The 25,668-nt window shown below is 43.7% G+C and overlaps 1 protein-coding gene across 3 annotated transcripts in view; it reads right to left on the bottom strand.

Annotated features, from left to right (window-relative positions):
- Positions 1 to 25,668, bottom strand: part of SOBP (sine oculis binding protein homolog) — a 173,102-nt gene that overhangs the window by 7,859 nt on the left and 139,575 nt on the right. For all 3 annotated transcript variants that reach the window (XM_033234759.1, XM_033234762.1, XM_033234760.1), the window contains one exon: positions 17,576 to 19,531. In XM_033234759.1, the coding sequence (XP_033090650.1) occupies positions 17,579 to 19,531 (1,953 nt within the window). In that variant the 3' untranslated portion in view covers positions 17,576 to 17,578. The remainder of the gene's footprint in view (positions 1 to 17,575; positions 19,532 to 25,668) is intronic.

Raw genomic sequence — 25,668 nt, 5'->3', positions numbered from 1 at the left:
CTTGCCTTGATACTGATGGCTGCTGACTAAGCAGGGTGGTGATTGCCAAAGGCTAGGGTGGCTGTGGCAATTTCTTAAAATAAGACAACATTAAAGTTTGCCACATTGGTTGATTCTTCCTTTCACAAAGGATTTCTCTGTGTCATGCTATGCTCTTTGATAACATTTTACCCACAATAGAACTCTTTCAAAACTGTAGTCAATCCCTGCTGCTGTTTTATCAACTAAGTTTATGGAATATTCTAAATCCTTTGTTGTAATTTAACATTGTTCACAGCATCTTTACCAGGAGCAGATTCTCTCTCTAGAAGCCAATTTCTTTGTTCATTCATAAGAAGCAACTCCTCATCTGTTCAAGTTTGATCATAAGATTGCAGCAATTCAGCCACATATTTAGGTTCCCCTTGTAATTCTCTTGCTATTTCCATCATATCTGCAGTTACTTCCTCCACTGAAATCTTGAACCTTCAAAGTCATCCATGAGTGTTGGAATCAACTCCTTCCAAACTCCTGTTAATGTTGATATATTGACCTCTTCTTTGTGAATCACAAATGTTCTTAATGGCATCTAGAAGAGCGAATCTTTTCCAGAAGATTTTCAATGTACTTTTGCCCAAATCTGTTAGAGGCATCACTATCAATGGCAGCTAGGGCCTTATGAAGTATATCTCTTAAATGATAACACTTGGAAGTCAAAATTCCTCCTTGATCCATGGGCTGCAGAATGAATGTTGTGTTAGCAGGCATGAAAACAATTAATTTCTTTGTACCGCTCCATCAGAGCTCTTGGATGACCAAGTATATTGTCAATAAGCAGTAATGTTTTGAAAGGATTATTTTTTCCTGAGCAGTGGGTCTCAACAGTGGGTTTAAAATATTCAGTAAACCATGGTATCAACAGATGTGCTGTCACCCAGGCTTCGTTGTTCCACTGATAGAGCTCAAGCAGAGTAGATTTAGCATAATTCTTAAAGGCCCTAGGATTTTCAGAACGGTAAGTGAACACTGGCTTCCACTTAAGGTCACCGGCAGCATTAGCCCCTACCAAGAGAGTCAGCCTGTCCTTTGAAGCTTCAAGTCAGGCATTGACTCCTCTCTATCTACGAAAGTCCTAGTTGGCATCTTCTTTCAATATAAAGCTGTTTTATCTATATTGAAAATCTGTTGTCTAGTGTAGTCACCTTCATCAATGATCTTAGCTAGATCTTCTGAGTAGTTTGCTACAGCTTCTACGTCAGCACTTGCTGCTTCTCCTTGCATTTTGATGTTATGGAGACAGCTTCTTTCTTTTAAGTTCATGAACCAACTTCTGCTAGCTTGAAAATCTTTTTCTGCAACTTCCTCCCCTCTCTCAGCCTTCACTGATGAAGAGAGTTAGGGCCTTGCTCTGGATTAAGTTTTGGATTAAGGAAATATTGTGGTCAGTTTGATCTTCCATCCAGACCACTCAAATTTTCCCTATATCAGCAATAAGGCTGTTTTGCTTTCTTATCATTTGTGTGTTCACTGGAGTAGCACTTTATTATTTAGAGACAATATCTCACTCACTCAGGCTGGAGTACAGTGGCATGATCACAGCTCACGGCAGCCTCAACTTCCCGGGCTCAGGTGTTCCTCCCACCTCAGCCTCCTGAACAATTGGGACTACAGGTGTGCACCATCACACCCAGCTGATTTTTCATATTTTTTGTAGAGACAGGGTTTTGCCATGTTTCCCAGGCTGATCTTGAACTCCTGGGCTCAAGCGATGCATTAGCCTCAGCCTCCCAAAGTGCTGGGATTATTACAGGTTTGAGCCATTATGCCTAGCCATGGAGTACCAATTTTAGTTTCCTTCAAGAACTTTTTCCTTGCATTCACAACTTGATTGGCACAAGAAGCCTAGCTTTTGGCCTGTCTTGGCTTTCAATATGCCTTCCTCACTAAGTTTAATCATTTCTCGCTTTTGATTCAAAATGAGAGACATGCGTCTCCTCCTTTCACTTAAACATTTAGAGGCCATTATAGGGTTACTAACTGGACTAGTTTCAATCTTGTATCTCAGGAAATAGGGAGGCCCAAGGAGAAGGAGAAAGATGGGGGAACAGCCAGTTGGTGGAGCAGTCAGAACATACCCAATGTTTATTGACTAAGTTCACCTCTTACATGGGTACAGTTCATGGTGTCCCAAAACAATGACAATAGTAACATCAAAGATAACTGGTCACAAATTACCATAGCAGATATGATGATGAAAATGTTTGAAACATTGTGAGAATTACCAAAATGTGACACAGAGACATAAAGTGAGAACATGCTGTTGGAAAAATGGCATTGACTTGACAGGGTTGCCACAAACCTTCCACCTGTACAAAGGCAATATTTGTGAAGCACAATAAAGTGAAGCATGATAAAGTGAGATATGCCTGCAACTGAAAAACATTCCTTCTCCTTTCGAGTCTGTAGCTCGTGGTAAGGAGAGGGTATGGGAGCCAAGGGTGAGTTTCATCTTAGCTCAGTGTTAGGCTCTGGTCTGAATTTCAGCTTCATCACCGTGATGCTACTCACCCTATGACTCTGTGAAGCTAAGGTTCCTGAGTACTAAAATTAAAATTAAAATTAACCAATTATAAGGCCTTGTTTTCTTTAATTTTTTTTTTTTTTTTTTTTTTTTTGAGGCGGAGTCTCGCTCTGTCGCCCAGGCTGGAGTGCAGTGGCCGGATCTCAGCTCACTGCAAGCTCCGCCTCCCGGGTTTACGCCATTCTCCTGCCTCAGCCTCCCGAGTAGCTGGGACTACAGGCGCCCGCTACCTCGCCCGGCTAGTTTTTTGTATTTTTTAGTAGAGACGGGGTTTCACCGTGTTCGCCAGGATGGTCTCGATCTCCTGACCTCGTGATCCGCCCGTCTCGGCCTCCCAAAGTGCTGGGATTTCTTTAATTTTTAAATAACTTTTTCCTTTAGCTATATCCCTTATTTTACTTATTAATCAGTAAAAATTACAACCATATAAGACTCCCTCCTGGGATAACTCTATCTTTAAGTCTTTGTTTTACAAATGAAAATGTTGTTTTCCTTTGCTGGTTCCATGGGTTAGGAGACAACGGTCTGTTTTTTCTTACAAGCGGTCATTGCTATTTCTTGCTGACCTCTAAAAGTTTCTGAGGGGCAAAAAACCCAGAACTATGAAGCCCCCTCTTGTTCATTCACTTAAGTGAGTCCTTATCTTCACCCTGGACAATGGATTCTCTTTAAGTTCTTTTTGGAACCTGCAAGTTTAAGCAAACCAAATGACCTGGTCTCTGGCAGGCCCTCTTCCAAAACCATGGAGGGATTCATGACTAACAGTGTACTTTTCTTTTTTCTTTCTTTTTTTTAACAAACACACTATAGCAGATGGCTCTGTTCACTCCCCAAAAAAGAAAAATAGAATAAAGAAGAATTACATGATAGAGCTAATGTTCTGCAGGAAATTTTGAACAGGAGCCTAGGTCCTATGCCCTGGCTTTCAGAACTAAGTACTTCCTATTGTGGTTTACGTCTTCAATGAAAGGAGTTTTCTTTTTTTCTTTCTTTCCTTTTTTTTTTTTATTTTTTGAGACAGGGTCTTGCTCTGTCACCCAGGTTGGAGTGCAGTGGTGCCATCATGGCTCACTGCAGCCTCAACCTCTTGGGCTCAAGTAATCTCAGCCTCCCAAGTAGCTGGGACCACAGGCATGCACCACCAAGTCTGGCTAAATTTTTCTAATTTTTTGTAGAAATGGAGTCTCCCTGAGTTGCCCAGACTGGTCTCAAATTCTTGGGCTCAAGTGATCCTCCCGCCTTGGCCTCTAGGCCTTGCAAAGTGCTGGGATTACAGGCATGAGCCATGGCTCCTGACTTTTTTTTTTTTTTTGGTAGTGGGGGCGGGCAGGGTCTTGCTCTGTCACCCAGGCTGGAGGGCAGCTGCATGATCATAGCTCACTGCAGCATCAAACTCCTGGGCCTCAGCCTCCTGAGTAGCTGGTTCTACAGGCATGCACCACAACGCCCAGCTAATTTTTAAATTTTTTGTAGAAATGGGGTCTCAAACTCCTGGGCTCATGATCCTCCTACCTCAGTCTTCCAAAGTCCTGAGATTACAGGGATGAGCCACTGTGCCCAGGCTAGGAGTCACATTTTATTGCACACCTAATTTATGCCAAATACAGCATCAGGCATTTTTATATACTTATTTCACTTGGAAGCAAACAGCAATGCTACTGAAATATTTATTACTATCTCCATTTTACAGATGAAGAACTTTGCCAGGAAGGGTTGCTAGAAATAAGAAAAGGTGGATGTAAGTCCAGCTTCTAGAACCCCAAAGTCCAGTCTCCCCCTCCCACTGGGAGTGCTGACCCCTAGTCTATGTTCCGTCTCCCCCCTTCTTTGCCCTGACAGTAGGGTGGAGGGGGGTAGTGTCACAATGTCAGAGCTCTATGGTGCCTTAGAGACATACATGGCCTAACACCCTGCCTTTGCAAACAAGAACTCTGAAAAAAAGAACTCTCAACTTCTTATTTCGTAAGAAAAAAAAAAAAGCACATTTTCATCAAGTCTCATCCAACACACGAACTAGCTGATGTCAGTTCATGGAACTAAGCAGGCTCCTGGCCCACAGCTCTGCTCCCCTCTCCCCACTGTGACTACAGAAGCAGGTGTCACTGTGTCCCTGTTAAAGTGGGAGATGCCACGTCCTAGATGAATTCAGAGACTCAGATTCATTCAAGGGGTCAGTAGAAAGGCCAGGGTCCCTGTCCTGTTCTGATTTCTACCACATTGACTCTCAAGACTGCGGCCTTCCAAAAATTATGCCTGTGACAAAAAACCCAGATGTTTACTGTGTTAAGATTACGTGCGTTAGTTCTCTATGTTATATGAACAGAGGCATTCTAGGTGAAAGAGAAAGAATACAGAGATAAAAGCAGCTTCATGTGGCAAGTAGCTTTGACCTGTGGGTCAACAGCAGATTTTAGGATTTAGATGAGGTCTGGGAAAGCAGTCTTCTCCACACTTGATTCATTCTTTATGACCAGCCTATTAGCAGAGAGAGGGAGGGAGAAAGCTTCATCTTAGTAGAAATGCCATTGCAAAACGTAAGTGCTAGAATACTGATTCTCCCCCAACAACAAAAATGATGGAGAGTGTGGTTAATAACTGCTTTTCTGCAACCCTTTAGCCCCTCAACCCTAGATGTTCAGGCACAACCTATTTTCTCTCTGGAATTGGCTTCCTGATGTGAGGAAGCCATGCCGTGGGTGGCAAAAATATGACTCTGGTGCTTGGCACAAGGCATGTAACTGAAGCAGCTGCGGTCGGATCCCATGTCCCACCGAGAGGAAAGGCAGATGAGGACTCGGGTTCTAATCCTGGCTGCGCCACCCTGTGACCTTGGGCACTCGCTCACTTTGTTGCAGTCTCGACTTGTAAAAGTGGAACCAGAGATTTTATGAGAATTTCTGGAATGGTTTCCCTAACCTCTGAGGTTGACAACGTGGAAGTGTTTCATTATTTTCCATTACACATTCAAGGGAAGAAGTTCTGGGCTGCAGAAATTACAAAAAATGACAATTTTTGTAATAAGCATCTACTATGAGCCAGGTAGCTCCCGGACATTTTAACTTGTTATTTACATTGGAGCTGATAACTGCACAAAGTAGGAGTTATTATCTTCATTTTTTATACATAAGCCATGGACAGTGGTTTTGCATGGAAACTCTGGAACCAGGCTGCCAGTCATATCTCAGCAATCCTATATTTACTGGCCACATGACTCTGGGTGGCATACTTAACCTCTCCATGTCTCAGTCTCTTCATCTGCAAAATGGGCTTAATAATGCTAAGTCTCATGCATTGTTGGTATGTAGCATTTAAAACACTGCCTACATGTAGAAAGTGCTCAATAAATATTAGCTATTATAATTATTTAATGAGAAAATGCAGGCCCAGAGAGGTTATAAAACTTGTCCAAATCCTCACAGCTGGTAAGTGACACAGCCAGTTTTCAAACCCAGGCAGGTCTCACTCCAGTCCCAAGCTCTTTCCTTAGGCAATGAAACCTTTCTAACAGGATGGCAACTGCCATTTTAGGGCATCTGTGATGAGCCACCCTTTATACATTTCCTTACCTCTTACAGCAATCTTAGTACTCATGACATAGAGACTGAGGCTCAGAGAGGTGAAGTCCCTTTCTCCCTCACCTGGTAAGTGTCTCAGCTGAGATATGAACCCAAGCTGGCCCAACTCCAGAGCAGATGTTCTTTTCCACTAAATCACACTGCCACCTTCCTTCACCACCAGGAGCCCACTGGCACCACATGTGGAAGCTTCTGAAGGTTTACAGCCTGGAAAGTCAAAAAAGAGAAAAAGACATCTCCAAAAAGGTTATCAAACTTTCTTAAAAGTAGCTGCAGGCCATGGGAGGATCTGATTCTGATTCTGATTCTGAGAAAATCTCCAGAGGTGTCTAAGGAATATAGAACAAGCCTCCTGAGCCTTTCTACCGCCCTTCAGTCCAAGGACAGACAGTCTAGGCATCGCTGTGCAATCTCCACATTCCGCATCCGTGAAGTCCGCTGTTCCAAGAGCCAGGGCCTGCCTGTGCACTCATGAAACAGCAGCCCACATCTGCCCTTCCCTGCTGGCTTAAGGCTCAGAGCTGCTGGTTGGTCAGAAGGGTGGGGCCTCTGTTTCCATGGCCATCTGGAGCCCAGCCAGCATCCTCTTTCTTTAGACCCTGGAATCGTCTGTTGATTGTGAGATTTCCTTCCACTGGGCACTGTGACATTTCCTTAGGCCCACTCAGCACAAAGAAAGTTCTTCTCACTGTCCAGAGACAATGGCTTTCCAAACTTAACCCATAGATCTGGCAGCACATGTCCCTCACACTCCAGCGATGACGTTCTACAATGTTTAGAATCAACTGTTGGCAATTAGCCTGCCATCAGAATGCAACCATCAGCTTTAGCAATGCCAGTCTTTCAGACTATGAACAGCTGCTCAAGTAATTTTCCTCAAACACAGATTTCATCTTGTCATTCTTGTGCTTGAGGCCACAGTGACGTTGCCCAATGTATTGAGAATAAATTCCCCAACCTCCTGTTCTACCACCTTCCCACTCTCCTCCAGCCTCATGCTTCTCACTCTCTGTGGTCAAGTCCTTTGTTCCAACCAAGTGAACTGGAAGGTCATCCCTAACACAGCTTGCTCTTTTCTGTGTCTGTGCCCTTTAACATGCTACTTCACCCCTCATTCCTCCACCCCTGATCACCAGCCCACGTCCCTCTTCAGGTTCAGAATTCAGAATTCATTGACCTGAAGGCACTCCATCAAGGCAACTTCATTAGCTGTTCCTCTACAGAGACGCTTTCATTCACATGATCACTGAATACTTGTGTGCTCATTCCTCCTGCCCCTGTGCAGGCACTTGGTTACAACAATAAGTGAACTGGACACGTCCCTGCTCTTGCTGAAGTCTACTGTCTGCAGTGTCAAATCAGTTTGCAGGTTCTGCATGTTGCTTGTAAAAGTGACCTTGGTTATCTTTTTGTTGTTGTTGTTTGTCTCTCAGTAGGTTATTAGTTCCTCAAATCAAGTCAAAGACTCCTGCCACACATCCTCCCCCACTTTTTTTTCTTTTCTCTCTTTCCCTCTCTCTCTCCTTTTAATAACACAGACCTGAGCAAAGTCAGCAATAGATACTGTTAGTGCAAAATGGCTATGTTTTACTCTCTAGGGAAATAAATGAAGACTATCTCTGAACTATGACTCAGCAAAAGGGGACTGCTTTCCTCTGTTTGGATATGATGAGGAGTTATTAAGTTTTGCAGATTGTAATATATGAATTAAGCATAAATTTAGGATTTATAAAATCCAAAATAGGATTTTAAACATTATTATTGCTATGCATAGGCCACACACACACACCCAGAGCTAAGACAAAGGACAAGTTGATCACCTGACCAGACAGTGAGAAGCGCTGTCAAAATCAGGATTCAAACCCTAAACCAGTGGCCCTCATCTTCATTTGCAGGGTTATAATGTTTTTCCACCAAAAATTTTTCATAGTCTTTCAATCAATATTTAAGGTTCATGTTGCCTAAACCTTGGGGGATCATGAAAATAGCCACTAAGTCCCATGTTTATGATGCCATCTTATTTAATGGGAGGATTGAAGAGACCTGCATGTATTTTTGGTTTGGCAAATCTTAGAACTATTTTTTCAACATTTGGGTTTGGATAAAACCAAAACTTATTTTGCCAAGCACTTCGGCCTTAATTTTTAAACCCATGTGTATTTTAAAAGAAAGTTGATCTATATGTTTCTGACTCATTTACACTTAACTCATGAGAATACTGTTTGGTAAGAGCTATTAGATGTCCAAGCAAGTTTATGAGCCTTTTAAAGCCTTCTTTTCCCCGTTCTTACCAGAAAGTTGTATTTTGCCAGCCATAAAAGAGTGTGAGCCCCAGGGGCCTGTGATCACTTTGAAATTTATAACCTCCAAAGCTTAAATGGATTCTGTGTTTGGAAAAAGGGTTTCCCCCTCCTCTTTTTCATATTAAGTGCACAAACAGGCTACCTATGATAAAGACAGGATCCTATGTCTTAACTTCCAAGATGGCTGAAGGTAAATAGTAAAGAATTCGATCCAACCACCAATAAATTGTCCCTAAGACATTTCAGAGGAACAATATGACACTTTAAGTTCATGTGGACACAGATTGAGATCCAACGCTCTAACAGGAAGTTTTTTGTTTGTTTTTTTTGTTTTGAGATGGAGTCTCACTGTGTCGCCCAGGCTGGAGTGCAGTGGCACGAATTCAGCTCACTGCAACCTCTGCCTCCCAGGTTCAAGCTGTTCTCATGCCTCAGCCTCCCGAGTAGCTGGGACTACAGCTACACCCATCATGTCCAGCTAATTTTTTGTATTTTTAGTAAAGACAGGGTTTCCCCATGTTGGCCAGGCTGGTCTCGAACTCCTGACCTAAGTCTGATCCACCCGCCTTGGCCTCTCAAAGTGCTGGGATTACAGGAGTGAACCACCATGCTCATGCGTGGGACTCAATACAGTTCAAGTTAGAACACTTTAACCTTTGAGTGCTGGGGAATTTCTTTGTTTTAAATCACAGACAACCAATCTTGTTTATGACTTTATAATACATTTTAAAAATAATAAAATAAGCTGATTCTACTAAAAATGACATTTGAATTAAAACCAGAAAAGCAAGAAGAATGTGAATGCATGCTGCAGTGACTTCATCTTGTATCTTCTATAATGATGCTCAGATACCACTCAATTATAGTATTCTAGTGGGAGAAAGCTTTTGGGTAAAGTACTTAAAAGCTGCTTATAAAGGCCGGGCATGGTGGCTCATACCTGTAATCCCAGCACTTTGGGAGGCCTAGACGGGTGGATCATGAGGTCAGGAGATGGAGACCATCCTGGCCAACATGGTGAAAAACCACCTCTACTAAAAATACAAAAAAATTAGCTGGACGTGGTGGCGCATGCCTATAGTCCCAGTCACTTGGGAGGCTGAGGCAGGAGAATCGCTTGAACCCAGGAGGCAGAGGTTGCAGTGAGCCGAGATCACGCCACTGCACTCCAGTCTGGCAACAGAGTGAAACTCCGTCTCAAAAAAAAAAAAAAAAAGCTTATAAATATTTAAAGTATAAGCATCTAACACATTATAATGACAAAGTTTTACATTTAACCACATGTGCTCCAAATATCTTGAAATTACTCTAAATATGGGTTTAAAATATCAAAAGGGCTTGTTGATGGGATGCAGAGCTTTGCAGAGAAACTTAAACCTGATCATTCTTGCTCCCACAACACCCAATCTGCACAATTTTTAAAGTGTGCGTGTGTAGATTTCTTTAGAAAAAGATCATGTTACAGTCTGAATTTCTAAAACAAGAGTTGAAGGATGAAATATAGGGTTTCCCCTTCTCTCACCAAATGCCGTTTAGCCACTTTGCTTCTAGATAATTTGTTATTGTAGGTTTGTTCAAATTTAAGACAGTAACATTTTAGAAACACTTGCAGAACTAAGCCAGCTGCAAGGAGGATATCATTACAAATTGAGACACATGTTGTATGGGAATACCATTCATTTTCAATACCAAAAACACGTCTGGGGAAATAAGCCATGCAAATGAGGGAAAGATCTACTTTTTAGTTGTTTTTTTTTTGGGGGGGGGGATGTTAGGTCAATGTTCCATATCAAATGAATCCATGAAACATTTCTCCCTTTTGTTCTTTAAATACTATCAGTTGCATTCTTACTTCCCTTTCTACCCAAAACAAAACACAGCTTACTATACCAAAGACAGACAACAAACCAGAGGTTCAGAGGGGAAAATGACTAGACAACTAGTGCTGGTGCAGCCAAATATCTGGATGGGAATGAGGCTGGGAACACTGGAAGCTTTGATTTGCCCCAGCCCTGACCCCTTGGCTACCTGGAAAGCCAGATCTGCTCTGCCCCCATCTCTCTACTCAGGGCTGTACATCTGGGCAACACAGTACAATTGCACAAGCATTTTTTGCTTATGATCATAATTCAGTTCAAGGAGTGGCAAAGTTAGGTAACTGGACTGTTTTCCAATTGAAAACTATGTAGTACACTCGGGACTATTTTAAAGCATTAGAGAATAATTCCAAGTTTTTGTTATTGTCATTTGCTTTTGCTCCAGTCATTTTCACTAGAATCTTTTCGATGACCCTTGAAATAAGTTTCGCGCATGTGTGTGTACTTCCCCTCCTTGTTGATGGTCTCATGTTCCCAATCCTGATCCCACCCTATTTTTTTTTTTTTTTCTGTGCTGTGGAAATCCAGAAATCTGGAGAAGAGTTCTCTGCAGTTAGTATTTAGAGCTGGTGTCTGAAATGGCATTTACCCCATTTCCTTGAGAATGGGACCCTATTAAACGATGCCAGTGCTAAACTGTTTATTTTCTAAAGCTAATTTATTTCTTTCTCTGAATGAATTTCGTTTATGCCCTTTGAGGCACTAAGAAAAAGTTACACATGCAGAATGTATTGACTTAACATCCATCCACATAGAAAGTGCTATGTACTTAAAATGACGACTGAAGGATACAAAATAAGATGTGTAGGACATGGTGAAAGAAAACAGCATGGCCACCCCTGTCCCTTTGGCACGATATCTTAGACAGGAAAGTCTGGAAAAGGTGGGGCGTTCGGGTGGGGGTCAGTGTTCCACAACATGAGGTAAGTGTTCTACGGTGCAGTGTATTTTGGTCCTCAGACATCTCTGCCCCTCTGCAGCACTTGTCTGCATGAAGGTAGGTGTAAATGATTGAACATGGTGTACAGGCAGCAGCTTAGGCCGGTGAGGGAGTGACTCATTGGAAACCAGTCAGGGAGCTGATTTCCAGTGCCCTCCTGGGCACAGCTGGTTAATAGCTGGCCGAACGCATCTCTCTTTCCAAGTGCAGTCTCTCCAAGTAAAGAGGCAAACTGGGGAGCTAGGGAGCATGGGCAGCACTCCCAGACACTGCCACATCAATGCCCTGGTGTTCACCGACCTGTCCACCTCTCTGACTCTGGCCATTTTGCTTTCTTGGCCTCAGTGGCAGGGTAGAAGATATTTCCACAGAAGAACAGTGTCTCCCTATAACATATAAATTTTGAAAGTCCAAGTGCTGGGGAAGTATCTAGCTTATTTCTTTTCTTGCTTCTCTTTTCTTCTTTCATCACAGGCCCTTGTGGGAAATGGTAACTTGAAGAAAAGTCTATAACCCCTTGCAATGTGTCACTAAGGCAATCTTACTGAGGCAAGTGCTACATGATGTAGCTCCAACTTTGATTCTGCAATATGAGGTCCACAGCAGAAACTGCCGAACAATGTATTCTAAGTTTTAAGAGAAACTTTCCACTAATTCGGCTTCCTCAGAGAAACAAGGAAAATTTCAACTCAGATATTGCTCCATAACAAGGTAAGATAATCCTTCAGATATAGAGCATACTTTTTCTGGAGCCAAAATCTATGGACCTCTTCTTCCATGAAAATGCCTCTGTGCATAGGCACACAAAACTTTCCATGAAATTTCAGGGAGAGTTGCATGGACGAGTCCAGGGGGCCAGGAGACCAGCTTTAGGGAGCTGCCATATGGATCTGGAGACAGAGCCAGGACCATTGCTGCACTAGCACGATCCTGAGTGGGTGCCTCCTCAAAGTCTCTGCCCTAAGCACTTCCTTTGCTTCACTCTAGTCCCAGTCCTGCTGAAGATGGAAGGTTATGGGTATGTCTGAAAGTAATAAATATCCAGTCACAGATGACATCTCATATTCCATCATAACCTGATTGACATCATATCTAAAAGTTGGATGCCGGTACATTAAAACCTTCCCTCCAAGTCCCTGGTTATAAGGGTTAACATGGTCCCGGCAGCATTGAATGGAACATGTCTAAGGCCAATCTTGACACCATTTATTTCAGAAAACTTTCCTCTACAAGTCTGAAATGATCACAGGAAGCACACTCCCAGGTCCTCCCCACTCACATGTGTCCATGGCACAGACCTGGTGTCTTCTTTCTGGCTCTTTGAAGTACCTCTACCTAGAACTATATGTGCCAACTGCATCCTAACAGACAAGCTAACCCTTAACTTAGGGATTGTCACCAATTAACATTCCCAATAGTCAAGTCCTGGACCATTAGATAGCGCAAGTCTGACACAGAATCTGAGCACATCCCATTCATACTGATTTCCTCTTGTCACTCTCAGTTTTCCTTCTTTTCCTTGTTTTAAAAGTAGGCACCTATAGTATTGTTTTGAATGTATGGACTGACTTCCCAACATCCTCCCAGATAGCCTCCTCTCTTGAACTTCTCAGTTTGAGAAACTAAATTGGCAAAAAAGTTACTTGTGACCTCCACCCTTTTGGCTTCCCCAATGAAGCGAACTCCTTGCCTTGGAACAGTTGTTTTAGGACTGTGGCTCCATGACCAGACTAATAACTAAACTCCAAAAGCCAAACTACAGGTGCCTCCTCCAGCTTTCCCTGAGAAAATAAGAAGTCAAGTCTCCCCTGCTGAGCCTGCAGTAGTATCAGGAAATTGGGACCAGGAAAAGGGGTCTCATATTTTCTTTCTGGTTTTTGAAACTTAGAAATTTGGGAGCCACAAAGGTGGAAAGCTGTATGGACCTGTTGCTCCTTGAGAATGGAAAAAGTGATGATGAAAGGGTTACTCCTCGTACACATTTTTTCCATTGATTATTTTACTTAAAGAGTCTATGTCATTTCCCTGGAAAACTGAGGAGGGGGAATATTTTCTTTTGAATATCTTCAAACATTTGCAAATGGTTACTCTGAACTCCCCAATGTACCATAAACAAGTGTAAACTGTAGAAATTCAGAAAATGTACAAATACAAACAGCTATCCCTCAAGCTCCTAGGCAAAGACAAAGAAGGGAGTATTCCATTTATAAATGGAATTCTTTGTGGATAGAATAGTTTGGAAAATGTTTGTACATTGCTTTCCTTATTATTTGGGGGGATATTTTTTCCAGCTTACAGAAGCTACAGAACTGGCATTTGGAGTCTCAAAAGTTGAAGATTAAAGGAAGTTTACAACCTTTTAAAATCTTCAACTAAACTTAATTAGTTCTGCATCTGGGGAAAATAGCTGCCCACTGAAATAATTTGTAATCATATCAACACACAAGAATGCATAAAGGCAGGTAACCAGGAAAAGAATAATTTCCAAATGGGGAAAAAACCCTGTAATTTACAAAGAACTAGCAAATAAGACTTCCTTGAAGACAACTGTAGCTGCCTGGGTTGCTATTTTCTAGATACTTTGGTCTGCTTTTGATCTATTTTAAATGATTTTTTAAAACAGTACTATACAGACCGAGCGCGGCAGCTCATGCCTGTAATCCCAGCACTTTGGGAGACCAAGGTGGGCAGATCACTTTAGGTCAGGAGTTTGGGACCAGCCTAGCTAACATAGTGAAACCCCATCTCTACCAAAAATATAAAAAATCAGCTGGGCATGGTGGCACATGCCTGTAATCCCAGCTACTCTGGAGGCTGAGGCAGGAGAATTGCTTCAACCCAGGAGGCAGAGGTTGCAGTGAGCCTAGATCACACCACTGCACTCCAGCCTGGGCAACAGAGCAAGACTCTGTCTCAAAAAATAGTAAATAAAATAAAATAAAAATAATAAAATAGTACTACCATATGAAAAAGGCAGACATAGGGAGAAGAACGAAGATGCTGACCGAAGTTGACAGATTATCCTATATAATATATAATGAATATATATGAGAAATAATATATAATGAATCACCAACAAGCACATGGAGAAATCACTCACCTGCACCTCACCCACCATATCTCAGCCTGAGTTTCGCTTTTGGTTTGTAATGCTTTCCACTTCAGCTTTTAACTTGTCACCAGTGTTCAGCATCAGAGCACAAAAGTCATACAGTCCTTCATTTAGTGGATACATTTCCAGTTTCCCCAACCATATGAATGGTCTGGGTTTCTGAAGGCATAGAAGAAAAACAGCACCACATGTGCACAAAAAAACAGGAAGGGGCCGGGTGTGGTGGCTCACGCCTGTAATCCCAGCACTTTGGGAGGCCGAGGTGGGTGGATCACTTGAGGTCAGGATTTGGAGACCAACCTGGCAACATGGCGAAACCCCATCTCTAATAAAAATACAAAGGTTAGCTGGGCATCATGGTGTGTGGCTACAGTCCCAGCTACTCAGGAGGCTGAGGCAGGAGAATCACTTGAACTTGGGCAGCAGAGGTTGCAGTGAGCCAAGGTCGCGCCACTGCACTCCAGCCTGGGCAACAGAGTGAGACTCGTCTCAAAAAATAATAAATAAATAAACCAGGAAGGGCCAGCGAATGTGAGTAAGTTATGGTAGGTTGAGACTGTGCTGTGAGGTGACACGGAACTTCCGAGGGCAAGAGGAAATGTGATTTAGTGGAGGAGAGGTGGTTTTTCTCCCATCTTAAATCACTTGCCTTGTAACCCTTTCATAGCTGACAAAGCCTGAGTATTTCTGATTTTAAAGAAAAGCTGTAATTTCTTGGGGGACCCATCATTGAAAGAACTCTTCAGTCTCAAGAGGTAGTGGGCAATTTCATCACTACATCTTCTGAAATTGGCTGGAGCCAGGTTAATATTTTTAATGATTCTGGTCCACATACAAGACTGATTCTTTATTCAGAAACATATATCATCCAAATAGCCATCGTATATTTTATGTTTTTATGTTCTTTTGGTCTCATGCTACTCATACGTTAGTGTCACTATTCTTGACCTGGTCTCTTCTCACTCCAGTGATGGTATAATAGTAAAATCTCTCACCCTCCCATTCTTCTTTCAGCCTCACCTGAATGAGTGATATTAGAATGTGTTTAAACTGACAATTCCCAATGCTTTCTGACTTTCTGAAGGCCGTCACTTTTTTTGTCACACACCTTCCCATTACTCACAGCTTTGTCAACCAGATTAAATTACTCTCGTGAAGAAATCAGGGGCATTTTCAATTGAGGTGACTGTGAGAAGGCTGAGGCCATCTGTCTTCAGGCAGCAGAACTTGTAGATGTAAAATCAAGAAGGAATGGTGAACTCATTTTTAGTATTCTTCCTCTACTGGCAAAGCCATCAGAGGAAAAGGAAGCCTCAAACGATGGTGGCTGAGAAACCTTTCTTCCACAACCTACAAGTCTCCTTGCTCTGGTCTGTGCTTCCCAAGCAATCTCCTGGCTATGCTAAAGGCCCAACTTAGAAACCATGGACTGGACACACCACAGCAAGTGCTATATGCTCCACGTTTGTATTTCCCACTGTGGAGTAATGGGTTGGTAATGTAGGCTTGTTGGTGCTGCAGAAACAAGAATTCAACTGTTTGAACACTTAGAGAAGTTAGGAGGTAGACTCAGTTTTTGTTTGTTTTTTTTAAGAAACTTTCCCCTACGACACCTGAGAGTTGTTTTACCCACTGAGGTGGGTAAAACAATTTTAGTATGTAGAGTAATAAAGAAACGAATTAGCCTATTCTCTTACAGTGGTTTTTAAAAAAATGCAGCTCTGGAGTCAGACAGCCTGGATTTGAATCTCAACTCTGCTAATTTGGTCAAATCTTGGGCAAGTTACTTTAATGTCTCTGTCTTGGTTTCCTCATCAATAAAATGAAGACAATAATTGTCCTATGGATCCAGATCCAAATAAATACTACTGAAAAACACTTAGAAGACAGCCTGAATACAAATGTGAGCAATTATTCATCTTATGAGATCCACTCTCCTGGCCCCGCTTCCTTCCAGTTTGCACTCCCACCAGATGGGGGCACGCCACCATATTTGCCTTTGTATCTCCCCAGTCCCTGGAAGGAGCAGTGTACAAGTTAGGTGCTTGATAAATGCTCATCTCTCCTCTTCCTCTCCATAAGAAGTTAATAAACTCAACTGAATTTTGGCCTGTTTGACACCCACTTGGATAGAGGAGAGAGCTTGGGCTGTGTCCAACAGGCCTGAGTTGAATACTGCTTCCCCATGTACCAGCTCTGCTTTGGGCACAGTCTCTAAGCTTCATCTACCTCCTTGGTGAGATACAGATGATGCCTACTCCACCAGCATTGGCAGGAGGAGCAAATGAGGCCACCTCTGCCTGTCACAGGCACACGTTAGTTTCCCTTTCCAATGCTGAACATTTTAACTCACTCTCAGCAGCTCACTTGGCATTAAGCAGGAGTCTACGAGGTCAGAGATGTGCAGTGTCACTCACTTTAGCAATGCCACCCTCTTCCCTATCGAAGCCTCCCATTACCTACAAAGGTGAGCAACTCATCAGCTGAGCCGCTGGGCCCCAAAAGGGGGAGAGAGCAAAGCTGGTCAGTGACGCTTGAGGCGTCAATGCTGCTTGGTGCCAAACTTCAGGAAGGAGACCCCATGAACAGGAAAGACACCCTGCCAGGTAAATAGGACTTAGCAGCCTGGGTTCAGTTGACATATGCATGTAAGAGTTAGGCTGCATTCTCACTTTACAAATGGAATCCCGTCCTTATCAAGAAAAGCTGGTGACATTCTGCCACTGAGCCAACCAACTCTATTTAGGAGGTGGCCCAGCTCATGGATTTACTAGACATTTCACTACTGCCCTGCAACCTCATGATCGCACATTTAGGTGTCCCAAGTTAATCTCTTCTTCCTCCCCCTATCCTTCACTTCTCCAACAGGGTGATTTACGGAGATGAGCATGATAATAAACGTGTAATTAAACAGAGAGAGTATTTCATGACAGGTTCGAGACTGAGCTCTCCCCTCAAGTAAGTGACCTGGGGCTTGGCACTCACACGCTGTGACTCAGTTTCCTCGGCTGTAAAATGGGAATGATGCTACTGAACAACTCAGCATCAGAGCTGCTGGCTCAGAATGTTGATAGCGTGACCATACCGGGTGCAATATAAAACACACACGGTAAAATCATGACTATTATTACAACTCTCGCCTCTGCCTTGTCAGAAGTAAGGGAGGTGCACTGGCTGGTGCGGAGGAGCGCCCGGCGGACATACAAACCTTTTACTTATTCTGATTTCTAATTCGGAGGCACCTCCTTTTGAGCGGCGGCTCCAGGTCCTCGGGCCCGGCGCTGAGCATGGGCGAGGAAATGATGCACGGCGCCATAGCAGCCTTCTCCGCGGGTTTTGGCACAGGCTGGATCACGCAGCCGGTCTTGGGCAGCATCCGCAGAGCATAGGCATGGTCCTCGTCCGCGGGGTTATTAAGGTTCGGGTCTGACTTGTCGCCCCCCGCCAGGGCCTCCTCGCCCATCAGCTTTTTGGCCGCCTCCCCGTCCAGGTGGCAGTTGGAAGCACAGTTGTTCTCCTTGACCGACTCTAGCTCGCTCACCACCGGCTCCTCAGGCGACAGCAGCTTCTTGGGGGGCGCGGGCGGCGGTGGCGGTGGCGGCTGCTCGGGAGGCGGCTCCGCGCTCTTAGCGCCCTCGGCGGTGGCGCCGCGCGTGCCGTTCACGATGACGTTGCAGGCCGCAGCCGCCTCGGGGCCCGCCGGGGCGCCCGGGCCCGGGTCGCCGGCGGCGGGCGGGCTGCAGTGGCCGTCCCTGCAGCCGCCGCAGGTCCTGCGCTCCGCGGCGCCCGGCTCGCGCTCCGCCTTGACGTGCGCGTGCAGCGCGCGGTGGATCACGTTGTGCAGCCGGGCCCGGTGGCCCACGGTCAGGTCGATGACGCCGTCCTGCGGGCCCTGCAGCACGCCTGGGAAGCCGAGCTGGCCGCCCGCGCCCGGGGGGCCCGCGGGGCTGCCGGCTCGCCGCGTCAGGTCCACCACCTCGCTCCGGCCATGCTCCGCGGGCGTGGGTGCCAGGCTCAGGGCCTGGCCCGAGCAGCCAGGGGGCGAGTCCGCAGACTTGGACGAGCCCTGCTTGGAGTCCCGCGGGGACAGGGAGTGTCCGCCTGGCTTGCCGCCCGCCGCCGCGGAGTCGCCAGGGGCGCTCGGAATGAAGTTCTCCCCGTTGCTGGAGAACCCGTTGGGGGGCTTGGAGTCGTTGACGTGAGGGATAGGGATGGGGATGGGGATGGGCACCGGTAGGGGCACGATCACGGGGTATGGCACGAGCAGGGTCGGGGGCGGCACCAGCGGGGCGAGTGACGGCAACCCGAAATTCATCATCTGGGGTACCGGCATCGGACCATTTGGCATCATGCTCACCGGCGGGAAGGGAAGACTCGGCAGCGGGGCGCCCGGGGGCGGCGGGGGCAGCAGGCCTGGGGGGTTCCCGGGCATGGTGGGGGTGCTCGGGGGGTGGATGTGGGGCGATAGCATGGGCCGGTGCATGGGGCTGGAAGTGGGGCCCAGGTTCCTGGGGCCGCCGGGCGGGGGCCCGATACCGGGAAGCATGGGGTTGGACAGGGGACTGTTGGGGTTGGAGGCGTGGTGCGGTGGCCCGCGGATGAAGGGTGGGCGTATCTGCTGCATGATCTGCTGCTCCATGAAGATGGGCAGCGGCACTGGGCCGCGGTTGGTCATCACCATGGGAGGGCTGCGAGGCGGGACGCCAAGGGGAGGCCCGATGCTAGCAGGTGGCTGGACGGAGACAGGAGGGATATTTGGAGTCTCGCTGATGGGGATGGACTTGGGCACTGGCGTGGGGATTTTAGTGACAGAGCAGTTGGCAGTGTCAGATGGAGAGACGGTGGTGGACGCCGACGGGCCAGGGCCCTGGCTTTGGCCAGCTGTAGCCACCGGGGAGGGGGCCTTCCTCCGAGCATCTGTTAGCGGGATATTCCAAGAGTCTGGAGTGAGCAGCTGCACCCCGGTGCCTTCTGCTTTATTTTCCATGGGAGGGTGTAATGTGCTGCATAGCCCAGCTGGAAGATTGGCCTGGGTCTCTTTGTAGAAAATGTCCATTTTGTATTGATTGAGACATTTTGCACTGCAGAACTGAAGCCTTCTTTCCCCGTCCCCAAAATCCAGGTATTCTTTTGTGTGTCTTATGTGCTTACACCAGTCACATACCTACAACACAGTAATAAAAAACCACAACAGGTAAGACAAGCAATTTACCTGGGTAGATGACGTTTCGTGTTTCACATAAACGTTCTTTTAGACTTTACCAGCACTTCTCAAACCGGCAGAACTGTTTCCTTCTAAAAGGTAAAATTCTGAAATGTTTGTAAAATGATGGGTTGGCTTTATAAATATGAGCCCTTCAGAATACCAATTATCACAACCTCCTATTCTTTCTTCTTAAAGAAATTGTGTTGTCCCCTTTAAGCATGACTTAAAGACGGTTCTGAGAAAAGGGAATATATATACCTGTCCAATGTACCTGCCCACACATTTTCACTTGTCAGAAAGGCTCATTGTAAATGCAAACCTAAAGAGTTTTGGAGGGAAATGTTCTCCAGAAAGTTCAATGGGCTTGAAATATTACCCCTTACAATTCTCCTCATGTGAAGTCACTTTACACTGTTGACTATGTTTGATAATGCAGTTGGAAAGGGTGTACTGTGTTAACCAATAACACAAAGCGCTGAACATCATTATGTCTGGCTTCCAAGGAGAAACTTGGAATTAATCATGAAGTCTGTGTGAGGTTTAGCTATTCCCAACCTGTGATGTTGCAGCAAGCTAGAATTATTTTTTGAGCTGTTTGCCCACTCTCTCTCAGTAGTCAGAATTTTTGGTGACATTTCTTGGCAGGCAGTCTTATTTAACAACTTTTCAAACACCAGAGAACACTTTCCAAAAGTTGTTATGGCTTTTTCCCCCCTTCAGATCTACTCCTGGCAAAAGAAAGACATCACCAAATTTATTTTAAAGTTGGGCTGCAGAACTAATTAAAGGCTGAGAGCTTCTCCCAATTGGAAATCACTAGACATCAAAGTTCAAAAAATACTCATTCTCAGCTTCAGAACCCATTACTTTGGAGAAATTATTGTGATTTCATTAACACATTAATTTTGCAACACCATCAGCTCTCACAGATGGTGAAGACATGATCTACAATTCAAATATGACTCTTGTTTGCACAAATGTCTTTCCTTCATATGGCATTTTAAACAAGAATTAATATGAGTAATCTTGCCATAGCTATAAACAGATAAACAGATGTCAAAATTTTCAATAGTTCTTTCAGTGCCTTACTTTTTTTTGACAGAGTTTTACACACACAATCTTTTTTCTTTTTTTCCTTTTTTTTTTTTGGCCATTTTCTCAGCACTTAAGCCATATATAGTAGCAAAGAAAGAATTGTGAAACAGTGCAATGGTAAGTCTATTGAATTTGAGTCTCTCCCCCAATAAAGCACTGGTTCCAATATTGTTCTAAATGAGACCCTGTTTTTGTTGAAGAGGCTGTCTGTTGTTCTGTTGTTGGTGTGTGTTGGTTTTTTTAAAAAACTATCATAAACTGATATAATTAAAAGATGACAAATTTTAATAATGATTGGTCACATAAACAATGCAAAAACAACATATGCTGGGCATTTGATTACTCATCTCATTTAACTCTCAGCTTTCCTTGATTGTAAACAGTGGTGGCATGCTGGTATGTGATCATGGGTGAACATGCACGTGGCAGATGTGGGTCTGTATGTGTAAATCCACTCTTTTCCTTCTCACTTTTTTCCCACTGATATTTGCAGGTAATAAACTTGATGGTGTGAGACTGAGTAAGATACTTATTGGCACACATTCGTGTTTTGTTTAGTCTCATCAAATTGCCCTTTCAAACTACTTCTTGCAAAAAATTTTGGAGAGTGAGGAAACTGCTGAGTTACCTTTGATGATTAATTAGAAAGGCATTCTTTCAATTTAGCTTCCAAAACTGTTGCAATTATTAAAGTGGTAAAAAAAATTCAATGCTAATATACTCCTGTGTTTCACTATAGTGTTTCATGTTACTCCTGAATTAAGGGAAGTTTTTATCATAATTGTCGAGATGCCCAGTTTACAAAAAAGTGCAGAATTGCCTCTGATGAGAAGAGACCCACAGAATCCATCAGACCCTCAAATTTTTCATATAAAGGTTAAGTAAACAAGTATTAGAAACATGATGCATGTAAGTTATTGTTTTATAAACCTGATCATTTAAATAAAATTAATGTATAATGATGTGGCACTTAAATTCCACTATGAAATAAAACCACCTGCTTATGTTTCAATATTAGGCATCCATAGAAAGCCTGAAGTGCAAATTTACAAGCTTGAAGTGAAGGATCAAAAATAGCTTCTTTAATCATTGACTAAAAAAAATTATCAATGAATTAAACTAATTAAAATAATATACCCATTTTCTGGCATATTTTTTTGGATCTTATTTTTTAGCCATAAGGGAGAAGAGTTTTCTGAAATCCTTAATTGGTTTTTAAATTGCCAGATTGAATTATTTGCCTCCAAAGGATTCCTGTTTCCTCAAGCCAAATAAATATTTTCAAATGGAGTAAAAAATAATAATAATCTAAATATAATTTATATGTTCTCCCTTCCTTTCCTTCACTTTCCGTAATCCATTGATGAATAAGGAATGCTCATAGATCAATCTCAGTTGTCAAATGAGAATTCTCCACCATATCTCATCTATTTTGACATAAAAAGAATTACAGACATCAACGTTAGAAGCAAAATCCTATTTCATCAAACTTTCCCATTAAAGCAAAGGCCTACAGTTAGCTGCTTGATTTTCGGCAGCATCCCAAAGTGTGACAGTTCCTGACTATCTTGTTTTGGGTAACGTGAGAGAGAGAGAGAGAGACAGAGAAACAGAGAGAAAGAGAGAGAGAGTGTGTGTGTGTCCTTGCCTTATTAAATTTCAATTCAGAATACTGAGCTAAAATACTGATCTAAAAATACACAAAAGCAATCTTTCTGATGAAGCAAAAAATTATTAGAGGAAAAAACTGTCACTTAAGAAATAATGAATCAAGTCTGTCTTACAGGACTCATCATTTAAGATGAGGTCAATGAATTTATGGCACAAATGGCTATATCATGTGAGGCAATAAAACACGGTACTATCATTCATTCTACATCTAACTAATGACACACTTCTAGTAATTAAAGATTTCATCATAAGAGCCTGAACTGATTACATAAGATGTGGTAGTTAGATGAAAATATATACTATATCCCTCTCTCTTTAATAAAATAACATTTGCATATCCAGGAAACACAGCATGTGTCTCAAACTCTGGTTTTCTGAATTGTGGGGTGGTGGGTTATTCTTCCCTTCTTTCATTGACAGCTTTACATTTTATTTCACTTTTTAACTTTTTGAGGAATCATTTTTTCCTCATTATGCCAAGGAGTACCAAAATTCCTTCAGATATTTTAAAAGATAAAGATTAAGAAGTGCAGGGATTTACGCACTGAGCTCTGGAATGATTTCCCCATAATTTCACCCCGGCTTTGTTTCTGTTGGAATCTGGCCTCTTTGGTTCCACTTCTCTCACTAACAGGTCCCAGATTGGACAGAGGCTGAAGCTGTTTAACGATGCCAATCTGGGGACCCAACAATCAGCAAATGCAACGCCATTGAGCGAGACAGCTGAAATGCTTCGTATCACAAATACATAATGTATCACCAGGAAGACAAAAAGATCACAAAGGAGATAAACAAATGCATATTCCATTCAACCCTATAACAGCAGTCCTCAAAAAGATTAAATTTACCTTCCTGGGATGCGTCCAGTTCTAAACAACAGAATGAACATTTCCTTTAGTCCATTTAGAGTATTTATATTTTTATATTTGGGTGGCTGACTGCCAGGGTAGTACTTTTAAGCTCAGTGGCCTGATGGATTCACTCCTTTCCTGTGAAATAAATGTGTGGCAACCTACACCGCTCAACTGCTCCAAAGACACTGCCTCAGCAGATATATCACTTGTTCCTGATATAAGAAAGCCGAAAGGCAGGACTTGTGGTTCCTATAACTCTTTCCATCTTGTATTTCCCCGGAAAGAGAGAAAGCTGAATTCATGTTGGCAACTGAGCCTTTATTTTTATATAAACGTCAAAGTCAAGGCCAAAGTATGCCATAAGGTTACCCACATGGGCACAATATACAGGTTCTTCTGGGCTTAAGACAAAACTCAGGCAACTGGGGGAGGGGGACAGGGTTCGTAATTAACACATTAATCAGCTGTTAGCTGTGGGAGTAAAGTTCAGCCTTTAATGGAATCCACCACTGCCTTCTGAGTGATAATCTGGCATCAGGCAATATTTAATTAAGAAACCCTTTTGCTGAAATCTTTAATTGGGCAAAGATGTTTGTAGCAACGGAACAGTTAAAAAAGAAAAAAAAAGATATTAGCACCTCTGTGAATGCCATCAACAATTTGAAAAATAAAACAAAAAATCTTCACGTGCTTTCCACTTCATCTGACTGTCTACTAATATATCTCCTACGTAACAGCCCAGAAGTTATAGCTCCTTAAGCAAAACTGTAGCTTATCATAAGAGGGAGGTTCTCTGGGCCTTGGCATGTTGACTGTGGCACTGATCTTGTAGTCTAGGCCAGCTCAAAAATCATGAGCTCATTCAAGTGAAGCAAAGGAGGATGGATGTCGGGCGCGGTGGCTCACGCCTGTAATCCCAGCACTTTGGGAGGCTGAGGTAGGCGGATCACAAGGTCAGAAGATCAAGACCATCCTGGCTAACACGGTGAAACCCCGTCTCTACTAAAAATACAAAAAATTAGCCGGGCGTGGCGGCGGGCGCCTGTAGTCCCAGCTGCTTGGGCAGGAGAATGGCGTGAACCCGGGAGGTGGAGCTTGCAGTGACTCCAGCCTCCAGCCTGGGCGACAGAGTGAGACTCCGTCTCAAGAAAAAAAAAAAAAAAAAAAGGAGGATGGAAGGACGTGGGCAGGGGTGCTCAGTGTTTTGAAGGCTTTGGTGTCTGCTCTGCCTATGCACAGTCACCTCACAGCATGAGCTGAGGGCCTCAGACTGACCCACCTGAGCACTTGCTCCCAGCCCTACCCTGGAGTGCCGTCGTTCCAGCATCAACTGTTCCTTTGGGTCTAGGCACTGCCACCAGCAGGGCCCTAGTTCAGTGTCCCTGAGTGGCAAAAGAGGCTATGGAAATCACATGGGATTTAGAATCAAAAGATGTTGGCATGAATCTGGGCTTCATTCCTTATTAGCAGTGCAACCTTATGAAAATCTCAGCCTCAGTTTCTTTATCTGTAAAATGGAGCTAATGATTATTTGCTAGGCATATCACTAAGCTTGTTACAGAGTATATATTTTCAATCCTCAGCCTGTCCCACATGTTTTACATGTGTTTTATGGGGAGGATGCTTCTATGGCTGCATGAAGAGGGAAAGGGAGATTTTCATCCACTGCCTTCCTATGAGCCTGTGAGATAAAACGGCACGTTTCTCTCTGGGCAAACTCATGCTACACCTCACAGATACCAGCCCCTACCTTGCTCCCTAGGAGGCTCTGTCCCAGGGCTAACAGAGGAGCTGTCTGTAGGGACAAGGAACCAGCCCACAATTCTATGTGCATCCCAGCTGCCCACCATCCTGAAAAGCCTCTATTCAACTCCTGCTGAGCCCTCTTCTTTTTCCAAGGCCAGTCATTTTCTAATTCAGGCAAAAGCTTGATAAAGCGACATGGCTGCTTAGAAATGAGCGTTAGAACCATTAAAATGAATCATTCCTCTTCGGCTCAACTGCTGTTTGAATAGTGGAAGCCATAAACTGTGCTATGCATATTTTATTAAAAAACAGAGCTGATGGACGATCTGCTTGACTCATTATATGGCAGAACTATCTTCCAAAGGAAAGGCCAGAAGCCACAGTATCAGGTGCCTTTTAAGACTGGATGACCCCACCCTGCCATGGTAGAATGTTCACTTGAGGGAAGAGCCCTCACAAAGTGGGGAAGGGCACACCAACACTAAGCTCACCATTCCAAGTTTTTCTTGCAGAGCTGGATTTGAGTGAAGGAAGGAAAAAGATGACCTAGTCATAGACATGCAAAGCCATACGGAATTGAGAGAGGAATTTAAAGTAGAAACAGCAAGGGCTCTTATACAATAAAAACAAATGCATGAAGAAGTTCATTTTCAAAATAAGAAACTTTCTGCAGGTTTAGATTCCAACATGCTGGTGTTTGCTACATAGTTCTTTTTATTTGGGTTTATT

The sequence above is a fragment of the Trachypithecus francoisi genome, unplaced genomic scaffold, assembly GCF_009764315.1.
Source record: "Trachypithecus francoisi isolate TF-2019V2 unplaced genomic scaffold, Tfra_2.0 Lachesis_group15, whole genome shotgun sequence".
In the NCBI taxonomy this organism is placed as follows: Eukaryota; Metazoa; Chordata; class Mammalia; order Primates; family Cercopithecidae; genus Trachypithecus; species Trachypithecus francoisi.
The sequence above is the reverse complement of the archived record's forward strand: the minus strand, read 5'-3'. Positions and strand labels throughout refer to the sequence as shown.